The 13,311-nt window shown below is 33.5% G+C and overlaps 1 protein-coding gene across 1 annotated transcript; it reads left to right on the top strand.

Moving 5' to 3' along the window:
* The first annotated feature begins 31 nt into the window (after positions 1–31).
* Positions 32–5,391, top strand: LOC127840030 (uncharacterized). The gene is made up of 3 exons (XM_052368418.1): positions 32–619; positions 1,899–2,027; positions 5,327–5,391. The coding sequence occupies exons 1-3, from the start codon at positions 427–429 to the stop codon at positions 5,389–5,391; spliced, it is 387 nt and encodes a 128-aa protein (XP_052224378.1). The 5' UTR covers positions 32–426.
* Positions 5,392–13,311: the final 7,920 nt, after the last annotated feature.

The following is a 13,311-nucleotide window of genomic DNA, read 5'->3' as shown; positions in this document are numbered from 1 at the left end:
CATCATTGCATTTCTCTTTATAATTCTTTCACTCATTTGGAGTCATTCCTGTTTTAAAACATTGGTTTGGAAGAAATTCACAGTAAAAAAATCTTTATCCTGATCCAGATTTGCAATTTCTTTGTGAACAAGGGGCCATCTTAAATAAATTGCTGAAATACCAACCCTATTTTTTCTACAGCATAATTCCTGTTTTTAAGTATTACATGTTAATATTTGATGATCAGCATGACCAAGCCTAAAAGACTTGATAAAGCCAGCAAGCTCCATAGAATTATTCCACAGAACAGTTTAACCATATATCCCATATTGGGTAGGGAACAAACTCTGTAACTATCTGATGTCTGACCAGTCTAAGATCACATGCCATAGATTATGGCATGGCCATGGCACTCTTAATTGATAGGTTATCATATTTTACAGATAATGGATATGAGAGATGATGAGCTGAAGTTAATTGCTGATCACATGGGACACTCTGTTGCCATACATACTGACGTGTACAGAATGCAGACGTCAGTGCTTGAACGAACAAAAGTTGCAAGGGCTCTTCTAGCTTTAGAAGATGGTAAACTACAGGGGTTTAATGGTCGCGACCTTTCGTCGGTCAGCCTTGATGGTAAGTTGTTAGCTAATATAGGAATAAGGATATTCACAGTATCTGTGCTGGTTAAAACTTAAGCTCAACTGTGCAAAAGTTTTAAGATTTTGTTAAACAACAAGTATTTTTTAAACCTTAAACTGTCAGTTTACCCCTTACTCTATACATGCAGTAATTTTTTTTAGCTCACTGAGCCTTAGGCTCATGGTGAGCTATTGTGACCGCTCTTCGTCCGGCATCCATCGTCCCTCAACAATTTGCTTTAAACAACATTTCCTCTCAAACCACTAGATAGATTTTAACCAAATTTGTCCTGAAGCATCCTGGCACTGATGTCTACAGTAGTTGTTCAAATCATGACCATAGTATCAAGGTCAAGGTCACTGTTGTTAAAAACAGAAATTCAGTTGCAGCTCAATAAATTGAATTTGCTTTGGCCTTTTGACTCCAAACTTAAAGTATGGGTAACTTATATCAAGAGGCAGCTTGGGATTGTTACCCAGATGTCTGTGATTAAGGTCACTGTTGCTAAAATGAAATTCAATTTCCACCTAATAACTTGAGTTTGCTTTGGCCTATTGACGCCAAACTTCGTATATAGGTAGCTTATATCAAGAGGCAGTTTGGGATTCCTACCTAGGTGTCTGTGATCAAGGTCACTCAGGTTGCTAAAAATGAAATTCAGTTTCCATTTAATAACTTGAGTAAGCTGTGACCATTGACACCAAACTTGGTGTGTGGGTAGCTAATATTAAGACACAACTTTGGATTGCTACCTTGTTGTCTGTGTTAAGGTCAAGTTCTCTGTTGCTAAAATAGACTACACTACACTTATTAAACAGTTGCGCTAGGTTTCTGTTTGCATTTATTTCTGATATGGTGCTGCAAAATTTATGGACCCTCTACAGAGGCAACTGATACGCAGGTGAGCGATTCAGGGCCATCATGGCCCTCTTGTTGGTGGGAAAGGTTTAGATCGAATTCCTGACTCACTCCCCAGTTGAAATAATGTCGCATTTAAAATGAGCATAATATGTTTACTTTGCTTCATTTCTGACTTTTCGAATAGTCAAGAGTGCAGTTGTTTCCATCTGGCTCTTGTTATTCTTCCACTACTTCTGATTTATGTAGGGTAGTGGTCAGTCTGGTGTAGGTTGAGCTTAGTTACCAACTTAGGCCAGAGCCCTAAGTATGCCCAGGAATGGTGAGTAGGTTAACTGACCGCCATGATATGACGGAAATAATGCTAAAAGTTGCCACACACACTCTCAGCAGAGCAACACATCCTTTCTTGCAGAATTGCCTGAACCTGAACCTGAACCTTACAAAGCAGGGTCATTTGAAGAATTGTCTGAACCAGACAACAGCTATGAGGATGTTCCTGAAGTTGAAACAGAAGCTGTACAGAAGCCTCATGCATGTACAGGTATTTATTTTATATGAATACTTTTGTAGCTGTAAAAGTGTTGTGTCCTGACTGACTAAAAACTGAAGTTTCTCTTTAATGAAACTAAAATCAGCCCAGGTTGGTTGAGTTAAAATACAGTTTCCTCTGATGTGAAGGCTGTAGGTATTAGCCTCAGCTAGGTCATTCTAATAAACCTGATTATCAGAAGAATAGTCTGAGCTATTGTACTCGCCCAGGCATGACACCTTGGTTAATGTTTAGCATGCAAACACTTTATCATGAATATCACAAAAACGTCAAATGTATTAGCTTGAAACTTCACATGTGTCTGCTCCACTATCACATCTACTGCCATAATCAAGTTTGATTACTCTAGTTGGAATAGTTATTGAACTATGGCCTTTGTTTGACAGTTGTGATAGTAAATAGCACTCTCATATCAGTGTACTTGAAGAGGTTGCTGTGGAATTGTGATGGCATTTACCACTTTTTACAACATCCTTATGTCAGTGAACTGGAGAGATGGTTGACACAATCCTGATACCAGTTTACTTGAACAGGAGGCTGTTGAATTGTGACATCATGTAAAAAAATTAAAAATCCTGTCAGAATCACAAGAGTTAGAGCATTGATATTATGTATGTAGCATGGTATTATGGTTCTCTACCAATATTGTTCAAATTATGGCCTGGGGTCATAATTGGCACTACTCCAGTGTTGCTAAGTTTCATAGGGTTGTATTGGGAAACACTAGGATTCACTTAGTTTATTATTAATATTAGTTTAAAGACTTCTCGGCTATCGCCTTGGTCAATAATGACTTTTTGATGCATATTACATCATGTATTAGAGCTGAAAAGTTCATAACGGTGTAATATGAAGTAACCTGTACAGAGTTTGGCCTCTATTTTAACTAGAGGTTTGAAGTCTGCTCATATTATGCCACTGGGGTCATATTGGCCACACCCTTTATATGTATATATTTATGTGGTCCACCTTTATATGTATAGAAGGAAATATTCCATCTGGGCCCTCTATTTTTGCAGTGTTAAACTTAAGGAGTCTAACTATATTTGAAGCCTATTATAGATTTTTCACACTTCTGAATATTTTAATTATGTTTAAAGCATATACATCGATAAAGTACTGTTTTAAAATGTCATTAAGGTTTATATTTTTAATGTTTGCATTTGCGTGTCATAATTATGAAAAGAAAATTGTTCACATTCCAAAGTTTTTGATTTGCGATAAAATTTACAATTGTGTTTCAATTTCATTCAAACAAACTTTGTATTGTAAATAATATCAATATGGAGGGAACCGTGTTGCAAAATTTTGATATCCGAATGCGTTTCAAAGATATTGAGAAATAACCATTTTTTTTGCTATTTTTATTACCCTCTATTACTTCAAATAACACAACTTTCTTTTAAATTGGACAATAAAAATTCTGTGACACGGTTCCCTCCCCGGGGGATAGATTTTGATGTGTCGAAAACCGCCTGAAAATCAGATAACAAATAACAAAACTATCCCAATTCAAAACTCCAACGATTGGAAAATCAGTTCTCTAAAATCACGCCCACAAAGATCTAAAACCCTATCAGACAAGTTATCAGGGCAATAATCCATATCTATCGGCTAATCAAGTTGCAGATCTTTCGACAATCATCACATAAACCAATTCATAGACTCCGTCCAACAAAATAATCAACAAATGTTGTAATTAGGCTTGTCACATGCAGCAATAACAGCTCATTATTTTTACTAAACAAAATGATTCTTGTCATAAATGTGTTGTATACAATGCCTGTGTTATTGTCGCCATTGTGTATAACACTGTCACATTAAATATCCAACCTACACCTCTTCCAAACCTACAAGGGTAACATGCTCACCAACGCCTATGACAGTCTCCTTCAGCATTGTGAAAATAACATGGTCACACATCTAGAAACATTCCTCATTTCTCACTCGGTAAACATGTTTGTAAATCCTTTCACAATAACATACAGCTCTTAGAGCTGCTATTCCGGCCCTTCATGACTTTGATTTTTAGTTTCATGAAATTACATTAATTAATGTTCTTTTAAACATTTGTGATAATTAAGATACACGAAATGTCTTAAAATAAGTGAATATAAAATATATGTTCTGTTATTAAAATTATTTTCAAGTCGTATTTTAAATAATACATGAAATAAATGATCTAAATAACATATAAGATACTTTGAATAAAGGCAAGTTCATAATCATTCTTTTAATAATATTTTTTTTTCAATATACTGAAATTTCTTTTAAAAATAATTATATATTATTAAAGTAGAATTTTACCGTATAGTATAATATAATACTATCTCGTTACTCAACATTGATATTGTAAATATCCTCGCCAATTGAATTGAAAAGGAATTTTAATATGCCCTATTACATACCCCTTTCCATACAAAAGAATAATATGCATTTTAGTGCAGTGCATTTGAACATTATTCCATGCGTGGTTAATATTGTTTTTAATGTGTTGATGGTTTTCAATGGGTTGTTACGGTTACATAATTAACGCAATATAATTATTCTCAACACCTTTCTCAAACAATACAACATGTACCTAAAATGCACCTTTCTTATGTTGGCCACTGTCAAAGTAACCGATGATAATTGCGATCTTTAAATGACATAGTCACGCTTCATGTCAAAGACATTAATTTTCACATGTTAAACGGTTTCTCCGATGGGTGAGCAAATTGTGGAACATGTTGTTTGATGCTCTAAATTGGTTGGTAATTTAGAAATAACTTATATATTATGCAGATACTCCCCGTATCATCATACACGGGTCCCGTAAACCAAGATCCACGGCATATTTCTTTCAAATTATCTTTCACTGTCTCATCAAATTTCGTAATTGCCTGTTTGTTTCGTTTGTTTCCCATAACTGCAGTTAAATGAATGAATGACAGAGGCTTAATCACAAACAGTATTCTTTCTCATAGCCGTTAATCTGTTTAATAAGGGGCAATAAATCGCACAACTGTATCAATGCGCTGATTACCCGTAGGCGCCCCTCTTACTGAGTGACTGCGATTCCCAATATGGCAGCGCGGCGAAAACAAAAGTAGAAACGTGCGATGCGTTGAAACAAACGGCGCTTTATACAATATCTACTTATCATATCTGCATAAAAATGGTATCAATATGCAGATAACAAAGTTGTCTTTTAATATAATTTAAAAACAAAAAAATGCATTTTATAGCCTTCAAATATAGTTAGACGCCTTAAGTAGATATAAGAATTTGCATTTCTTTTAATATTTCAGGATCAAAAAACGATGGTCGAAAGAGGAGGAGAGTGCTCTACGGGAAGCCTTTGACATTCAGATAAAAATGCAGAAAAACGTTTCAACAATGGAGATCAGGAAAGCACAGAAGTGTTATCCTGTGTTGCAAGACAGATCAGAAGCTGTTATTCGGACAAAAATAAACAACATCAAATTAGGAAAATACAAAAAAATATGAACTGAATTCAACCACTGCTAGATAAGGGTAATTTAAAAAAAATAAAGCCATTGGTTTACAGTTGTATGATCATGAACATTTCTTGTGTCAGAATGCCGAAATTGATGAGTGAATTGGACTTTGCAAAGACATGTGTTTTTGAAATTATAAATGACTTTCACTGTTTAGTTTTCGCAGTGACCTTTGGAGGAAATTGCTTTTCCAATCAATAACTGGAGAACCGTTGGGCCAAGCTTTGTGAAACTTAATAGGAAGGTTTGTTTTTTTGTTGACCTCTATTGTTTTTTAGGTGACTAGGTCAAAGGTCAAAGTGACCTTGTATGTTCAAACACTGTGAAAGAGTTGGGCCTAAGTTAAAGAAACATAGTGTAGTTGGCTGTGACCAGTAGATGGCACCTATGAATTATTCAAATAATATATTTTGGTCAAAACCAACACAAGACAAAAATGGAGTGTAGACGAAGTTGCTGAAATAAAGGAGTATTTTAAGACTTATTTGGATTCTGGCATAACACCTAGAAACAAAGAAGTACAGTTGGCCATGGCAAAAGCAGGAAGAACAACGGCATTCTTTGGATGAGAAAAGCACATCTCATTATTAAGAAGATCAGCAACTTGAACAAAGACAAACGAAAAATGTCTGTTATCCATTGTTTCCATTCATAGGGTATCAACATTTACTGTGTTTTTATGCCCATCCGTGTCAGTGAAACATTTTTAGTTTCAAATTTGAAATACAAGCCACTTGAAGGATAGAAGGCTTAAGAAAAACAGCCATATGGACTAGCTTATATCCAGATTTGTTACACATTTTTTTTATGCTTTTAATTTCTATAACATTTTAGTGTGCACTTAATTTTACTGTTTATGTATTGTCATTTGATATTGAGACATATTGGAAATTATAAACTTATTGTGAAAGGTAGACCTATCAGAAATTACACTATTTATGATAACATACAAAACACGCAATAATGCTTAAAAAACAATAATCCTTTAACGAATTTTTTCATACCAAAAAATTCAAGATAATTTAAACTTTATATATAGAGAAAAATGGGTTAGTGTTGTTGACAACAACCGAATAAGTTAAGTTTTTGATGTTATTTACCAAATTTTTCAATTGCTTAAATATAATTTATTGTATAATATTCATTTAAAGTGACAAATCGTTTGATTCTTTCTTATAGCTGAACCTATGGTTCTGCAGTCAAGCACTGTTCCACTTAGCCATAGAGGATTGATTGAAATAGATTAAGAGTTAACACATTTATATTACTGATAAAAAAAATGCTCAAAATGTAAACAAACATGATATAAAAGCAGGCAGCTTTTTTTCTTTAAAAAATATAATTTATTGTATAATATTCATTTAAAGTGACAAATCGTTTGATTCTTTCTTATAGCTGAACCTATGGTTCTGCAGTCAAGCACTGTTCCACTTAACCAGGGAGGATTGATTGAAATAGATTAAGAGTTGACACATTTATATTACTGATAAAAAAATGCTCAAAATGTAAACAAAAATGATATAAAAGAAGACAGTTTTTTTTTATTCATTTTTTTTTTTTTTTTTTTTTTTTCAAATTATTTGAATTTATACTGGGGGACATGTTTTGCCCTGTCTGTGGTTTGTTTGTTTGTTGGCTTGTTTGCCATAACTTTTGCAATATTGAAGATATCAACTTGATATTTGGCATGCATGTGTATCTCATGGAGCTGCACATTTTGAGTGATGAAAGGTCAAAGGTCAAATATACGGTTTAAAAGCGCTCATTAAATATACACTATAACTTCGTTAGAACTTCTTTCACATACTTAATATCTCATATGTAATGCATCTCATACAGCTGAACGTTTGAAATAGTGAATTGGTAACTTCAATGTCACCCATCTAGGTCAAAGGTCAAGTTCTTCTACAAACTCAAATACTTCAAATTTAATTACAGAACTTTCTGTGTCATTAATACTATAATAGGCATGATTTGTGTATCTGAACTCCATCACTAGTGTATCTTTTATCCCTATTATCAAGGCGTCTTTTATAACATTATACCATAATATCCACAGCCTGTTGGCATTTATTGTTTATAATGTATGTGACTTTAAAATTAACAAATTTCTAAATGTGAGCAATTTTTATGTCCATAACTGGTGTAACTTTGATGTCCATAACCTAAGTGACATATTCTAAGTAACGGTAATGTCCGTAAGTTGTGTGACTTAATTGTTCATAACCTAAGTGACTGTCATGTCCATAAATTGTGTGACTTTAATGTTAATAATCTATTCTAAGTAACAGTAATGTCCATAAGTTGTCTGACTGTAATGTCCGTAAGTTGTGTGACTTAATTGTTCATAACCTAAGTGACTGTCATGTCCATAAATTGTTGTGTGATTTTAATGTTAAAAATCTATTCTAAGTAACAGTAATGTCCGTAAGTTGTGTGACTGTAATGTCCATAAGTTGTGTGACTTATTTGTTCATAACCTAAGTGACTGTCATGTCCATAAATTGTGTGACTGTAATTTTATTAAACTAAGTAACTGGCATGTCCATAACTTGTGTGACTTTAACATCCATAACCTAAGTGACTGTAATGTCATAAATTGTGTGACTTAATGTTAATAATCTATTCTAAGTAACGGTAATGTCCATAAGTTGTGTGACTGTAATGTCCATAAGTTGTGTGACTGTAATGTCCGTAAGTTGTGTGACTTAATTGTTCATAACCTAAGTGACTGTCATGTCCATAAATTGTGTGACTTTAATGTTAATAATCTATTCTAAGTAACGGTAATGTCCGTAAGTTGTGTGACTTAAATGTTAATTATTTAAGTGACTGTCATGTCCATAAGTTGTGTGACTATTAATGTCTGTAAGTTGTTTGACTGTAATGTCTGGGGCAACAACTGCATTTAGTTGTTGAGTTACTAGTTAATTAATTATTAAGTACCCCAGGGCATGTATGGATTTGTGTTTTAAAACTTGGTATTGTATTTTGAAACAATGTTTATTGGAAATAGAGGATTTTTATTTATTTTGTCGCACTGCTTTTCTTACAAAAATGCCCAATTTTTTATGTGAAACAGCCTTTGAAAGAAAAATATAGCAAAAATTATTTAATTTTATTTCTGATAATGTAGTCAGTCCGTAGATGTCCCTTGACCAAATAAATGGTCCGCTATCTACTTTTGTAGCCTGTTGAACAGGTATCTGACTTAAGTTCTTTGTCCTTTTCTATTAAACCTGTATATCCATTTTTTACTACTTTGAGCACGAATAAGATGAATGTTTGTCCCCCAGTTTATAGGTCAAGGTCACAGTGGACACTTTAAATTTGTGTATATTCCTTAAATGGATGTAGTAAAATTATATGTTCCTGCACGGCTTATTTTGTTATATTTTGTTTTATTTTTGATATTGTAGTCGGTCAGTAGATGTCCCTTGACCAAATAAATGGTCCGCTATCTACTGTTGTAGCCTGTTTGACAGGTATCTGACTAAGTTTTGTATATACCTCAGGTTATTTTATTTTTGATATTGTAGTCGGTCAGTAGATGTCCCTTGACCAAATAAATGGTCTGCTATCTACTGTTGTAGCCTGTTTGACAGGTATCTGACTAAGTTTTGTTAACGCCCGTTTGAAAAAACGGACATATTATGTGATCACCCATGGGTGGGCGGCTTCCAGATCTCTGAGTATAACTCTTAAAGTATAAGAGCTTTTCACATGAAAATTCATATATGGATTGATTTCATTGAGAAGAAGTGCAGTGCACGAGAACCATAACTCTAGCTTGCTTAATTTCAGAATTATACCACATTTTAAATTTTCTTTTCTGAGTCATAACTTCATAACTATAAGGCCAATTAACATCAAACTTGGAATAACGTAGGTTGTGGTGTATAGAAGTGCAGCCCACAAGAATCATAACTTTAGATTGCATAATTTTAGAAATATCCCCATTAATAATTTTGTTGGTATGCCTTTTTTCTTGGTTGCCTGTTTTTTATGTCCCCAGTCTATGCTGGGGGACATATTGTTTTTGCCCTGTCTGTTGGTTTGTTTGCACAAACTTTAACATTGGCCATAACTTTTGCAATATTGAAGATAGCAACTTGATATTTGGCATGTATGTGTATCTCATAGAGAATATTTCATTGAGTGTGACCTTCTTGGTGACCTTCAAAAAAAAGACAAGCATTGGGGCATTACGACTCTTGTTTCATCAAAAAAAAAATTTGTTCAAGGTAACTACAATTAGTCCTCTACAACTTTCACATTTTATTTAGTTCAACAGTTCTATCACATTTTACAAGTTTTACATATTTTTGAGAAAAAAAGTAAAGCTGTGCTACTGTGGACATTCATTGTTTTACTCTTTTTTATTATTAATTAATGATCTTTAAGATTGGTATCTTCATTCCATTTTGGACATGGTCTGGTCAGTATTAGTATTATACATATGAATGTTAGAAGGTTCATATATCTATGTTTGCAATTACAAGATAAAAATGCAGATAATATTGCAGCCAAATTGTGTTACAATGTATTACTATCTGATGTGTTGTGTGTCATTGAATAGCATAATCCATGAGACATCTTGCACCCAAGCTGATCCAGGCAAATGCTGGTCATGCCCAAAGAATTTTATCTGCCATTGATTCTTAGAAGGTTTGTGCCCAGCACATCATCAGGCACATTGAATTTTTACCGTAATGTAACAATAATACATTGTTCTGGTTCTTACATAGTTTCAAATCGTGTATTACTGTATACAAAGTTCCCATTTTATGTCATGGGCACATGCAAGATGCACAGAGATGGCAATATTGATAGTCCAGCAATATCAGTAGATTTCTATATGAAATGTATATAAACAGAAATTTCATTTTCTTTTAATTTCATCATTTCTGGTCATATACCTATCGTTCATATTTCATTGGAAAGCTCTTGAAATTCTTAAGATGTCATAATTAAAAACTAAAAATGAGGTTAAACAAACAGACCATTTATTGTTCAATGTTCTTTTCAGTCAAATTATGGGAAAAAATCATATAGTGTAACTTTTATGCTTATAATTTTCTGTAGACAATATTATATTGTAAAATATATTTATATCTAAAATGCAAAATGAATAACAGTTAAAATGATACCATTTTGAGCTCACCTGAGCACGAAGCTTTTAGGATCACCTTACGTCCGTTGTCCGTGGTGTGTCAACCTGCTTCAAATGACATCGCCTAAACTATGCCAATTTTGATAAAACTTTACAAGAATGATCATTGGGTGACCCTATACTAAAATTGCTTTATTTGTTCTGCTTTTGTTGCACAAGATGACTATCATTACTAAAAATAAAAAAAATCTTTAAGTGGCATATTCTTTTAAACCACTACGCCAAATTTGCCAAATAAGTTTACAGAAGTGATCCTTGGGTTATCCTTGACAAAATTGATTAAATCATTTCTTTATGATGCAAGAGATGGCAGTTGTCGCTAGAACATTATTGGATATTTTGACATGAACTAGTACACTAATTGTTCAGGTGAGTGTCTAAGGGCCATCGGGCCATCTTGTTAATATACCCTCTCAGAGCTGTTAACAATATTTTTTATATTTAGTTAAAAAATAACAGAAGCTATTAACATTTTCCCCCACTGTAATTGTAAACTATCAAAATGGCTGCCAGATTATTGTAAATAAGAACAATATAACTCTTATCAGATAGAAAAATTGGTGCTTTGAAAACTATATTGATATTTTATCTGTTTCTATGTATAGACGGCTTTGTAAATTTCATACAATGAGTAGTTGGTTTCCTATTGATTTATTACGCCATTTTGGCATAGAACGTAACCAAAGAATATGTACTTTGTGAAGTTGTTTAGGTGATGAGTTTCAGTACTGTTTCAGTCACTTTAAATCTACACGTAAAAAAATATTTATAAATATTTTAGAATTCATCCTCTTATAAAATGGAAAAGTTAATGAATACGTAATATACATCTGTACTTTTTCAAGTTAGTATTATTTTGTAAAATTGTTATGAATAATTTATTCATTATAAATCATGTCATGGATTTTTAATTACATGTAAATCTTAGTATTGTGCTATAGTCATAATTCTTTTAACTACATTGTGAAAGTGTGACCTAGTGCTACTTTGACATAATATAATTGTTGTAATATCCTAAAATCTGTTGTAAGTTTTGTTGCTTGTTAATACAGTTCTACCGGTACTTGTTCTTGAGTTCATATTACTTTAGAAATTAATTATGTTAGATGTATGTGTTTACATCACACACAATTGTGATTCTACTGTATAATTATATAAGTAAATATGTCCAATCTAGAATCTGTTTTATACTGAGCTTTCATATTTGGTATGTAGCATTATCTAGAGGTCCGCTACCAAAGTTGTTCAAATTGTTCCTCTGGGGTCAAAATTGACTCCGCCCTGGGGGTCACAATTTTACATTGAATTATATAAGGAAAACTTTAAATGACTTGAACTGCTAATGGGATTTTGACCAAACTCAACAGAAATGGTCCCTGGGTAGTCCTCTACCAAAATTGTTCAAATGGTTCTGATTGGTTGCATAAGTACACATTGTCAAAAAAAAAAGGTTTTTAAAATGCAACTTTCAAAAATTATTGTCTGAAACTACAAGACCCAGAGCTTTCATATTTGGTATATAGCATCCTCTAGAAGTCCTCTTCCAAATTTGGTTTAAGTTATGCCCCTAGGGTTAAAATTGACCCCGCACCGGGGGTCACAATTTTACATTGAATTATATAAGGAAAACTTTAAATGACTTCTTATCTTGAACCGTTAATGGGAATTTGAACAAACTCAACATTAACGGTCCCCTTACCACAATTGTTCAAATGGTTCTGATTGGTTGCATAAGTAGGTCAAGGGGTAAAAAAATAGGTTTTCTAAATGCAATTTTCAAAAATCTTCTTGTCTGAAACTACAAGTCCTAGAGCTTTCATATTAATTTCATGTATAACATCATCTAGAGGTCCTCTACCAGTATTTGGTGGACAACATTAGTGGTCCTCTGTAAATGGCTCCATTGTGACCTTTGACCTTTTCCTAAGGTGAGCGACCCAGGGCCCTTTGGGCCCTCTTGTTATTTTTCATTAAAGGGACTCTCTCAGACACGTGTAATTTGGGAGTAAATAAACGTTAAAAATTTGATATTCAACTTCCTCGTCACTATACCAAAGACCGCTTTCATTTTCCTTACTTATAAGTTACTAAAACCCCATGTTTTTGTTGCTTGGTGTGAAGTGAGCCTTTGCGCCAGTCTGTTCAACGTTGGGAAAGCCGGTTTATAAATAAACTGAGGAATTCTTTTTCGCGCGCCAAGCTATCACGTGACGTCTAAAAATAAACACTACACAGCAACATAGTAGCAAAGGGAAATAATCGTGCGCTTAGTTTGGGTGGAATTCTGAACATTTGATGTAGAAAATGCGAGTATTTTTTATTTTCCTTACCAAATTGACCAAGATTCAATAAATATTAATGTCTTCTCTATTTGTTTTTGTCATCGCTCGACCCATTTTTGTCTAACGCAAATAATGTATGCGACCATGCACATGTTCAGTAAACGTTTCCGAAGACCCACGTGACGATGGTATCTAAAAACACCACCTCTTATTCTAAGTTAAGATCGTTGTTTACAAAATAAACCCGTTTAAACGGTCTTACATATCTGCGATTTAAATGTTAATTTTCTTCTCTGTACAAATATGAGCAAGTTTGGAAA

The sequence above is a fragment of the Dreissena polymorpha genome, chromosome 7 (genome assembly GCF_020536995.1).
Source record: "Dreissena polymorpha isolate Duluth1 chromosome 7, UMN_Dpol_1.0, whole genome shotgun sequence".
Classification (NCBI taxonomy): Eukaryota; Metazoa; Mollusca; class Bivalvia; order Myida; family Dreissenidae; genus Dreissena; species Dreissena polymorpha.
The sequence above is the reverse complement of the archived record's forward strand: the minus strand, read 5'-3'. Positions and strand labels throughout refer to the sequence as shown.